At 64.6% G+C, this 1,470-nt stretch overlaps 1 protein-coding gene across 1 annotated transcript in view; it reads left to right on the top strand.

The window, feature by feature from the left end:
- The window catches only part of ADAM15 (ADAM metallopeptidase domain 15), a gene marked incomplete at its 5' end in the record, with an annotated part of 28,238 nt that continues 26,768 nt past the window's right edge, over nucleotides 1-1,470 (top strand). The window contains 2 exons of the mRNA XM_006153445.2: nucleotides 1-61; nucleotides 1,190-1,296. Of these exons, the coding sequence (XP_006153507.1) occupies nucleotides 1-61; nucleotides 1,190-1,296 (168 nt within the window). The remainder of the gene's footprint in view (nucleotides 62-1,189; nucleotides 1,297-1,470) is intronic.

The raw sequence follows: 1,470 nt of genomic DNA, 5'->3' as shown, positions 1-1,470 counted from the left end.
GGGGCCCGGGGGCTCCTGGGCGCGGGCAGCCCTCTGCCCTCTCGGCCACTACCACATGTAGGTAAGTCCCCGGCCAGGCGTTAAGGGAGGGAGCTGGGAGGAGGTAGAGGGAAGTCGGGAAGTATTGGGGTACTGGGGCTGGCTGGAGACTCTGCTAGAGTCCGGCCAGAGCGCCGCCCGCCTAGCTTTGCTGTCCTGGGCCTTGGGCCGGGTGACTTGGCGATGGAGTGGAGAGGGAAGGAGGGGGAATGCCCGCATCCCCTGCCCGGTTCCCGAGGACACTTTCGGGCTCAGGTACTAGCCACTGAGAGGTCTGCCCAGCGACCCTTCAGAATCCTGGAAAGGCAGTCGCTGCTCCCCACAACCGACGTCTCACTCCTCTGGGGCCTAGCTGACCGTTCCACCCGGTGCCGGGTGCCGAGTGGGACGGCTGATAGGGTTTAGAGAAAAGGATTTTTCTAGCCTCATCCCAGGCCTAGGCGGCAGGCTCCCCTCACCCTGGCGCTGTTGCCACCCGAAGCTTGGCTGAGCGGCAGCGGCCCGGCCGGGAGGAGCCTGGAGAAGGGAGAATTGGCCAGGAAAGAGGCTGGCACTCCAACTCCTCCTTGGAACTTTCACTTCCCGCTGCTGTCTTGGGCCGGGGGCCGAGAGGGCAGGCGGGGGTGGAGTGTCCGGAGGAGAGAGGGCCATTGTGGAGGGGGGCACTGGGGGAGGAAGCCGAGGCTGTGGGGAGCGGGTGTGCCTGACTGGGCACGGAGATGTTTAGGGAGGTGGGGGTGTTTGCACTGCTCACCCAGAAATGGGCGTTCCCAGCATCTCAGATGTGAGGGAAGGGGAGGGTGAGTGGGCACCCAGCCACAGGGCTTAGCTCAGTCCTGAGAGGGGGCGGGGTGGGGGGGTACTGGGAGGGAGTGGGAACAGGGGAGGGTCTCTTCTAGAACCTGGGTTGTCTGGGGTGGAGAACAAGGAGGGGCGGCAGGCTGCTGGCTGAGCTGCTTTCTGTAGGGGTTTGTGGATGGGGGGAGCCCCCTCCCTCCAGTGTTCGCTTCTGAGTCCCAGTGCACTCTGCGGGAGCCCCGTGGGCACAGAAGGGCCCTAATGCGGGGAGGGTGGTCTAAGGGCACCAGGCACCCCCAGCCCTGGTGCTGATTCCTTCTGCACTATCTTGGGGTACCCCGGGACCCTGCAGGTGGCACTGAGGAGCAGCAAGTGAGGCCAGAGAGGGCCCTGAGTGGGTCCTCAGAGCCCCAGGTCCTTCAGGATGACCTCCCAGTTAACCTAGCAGAGGCACTTCAGGTGAGCTCCCGTCTCCCCTCCACCAAGTAGACGGCCCCCCAATGCCAGCATGAACAGGTGACTCAAGGCCAAAGCATGGCTGAGTGGGTGAGTGGACCTCACCGGTCCATCCCAAGGCTGCCTGCTGTCCCCACCATGCCCGGCACCTGGCTTCACTTACCTCCCTACTCCCCA

The sequence above is a fragment of the Tupaia chinensis genome, unplaced genomic scaffold (genome assembly GCF_000334495.1).
Source record: "Tupaia chinensis unplaced genomic scaffold, TupChi_1.0 Scaffold000374_1, whole genome shotgun sequence".
NCBI lineage: Eukaryota > Metazoa > Chordata > Mammalia > Scandentia > Tupaiidae > Tupaia > Tupaia belangeri.
Note: the sequence above shows the minus strand (reverse complement) of the source record. Positions and strands in the feature narration are given on the sequence as shown.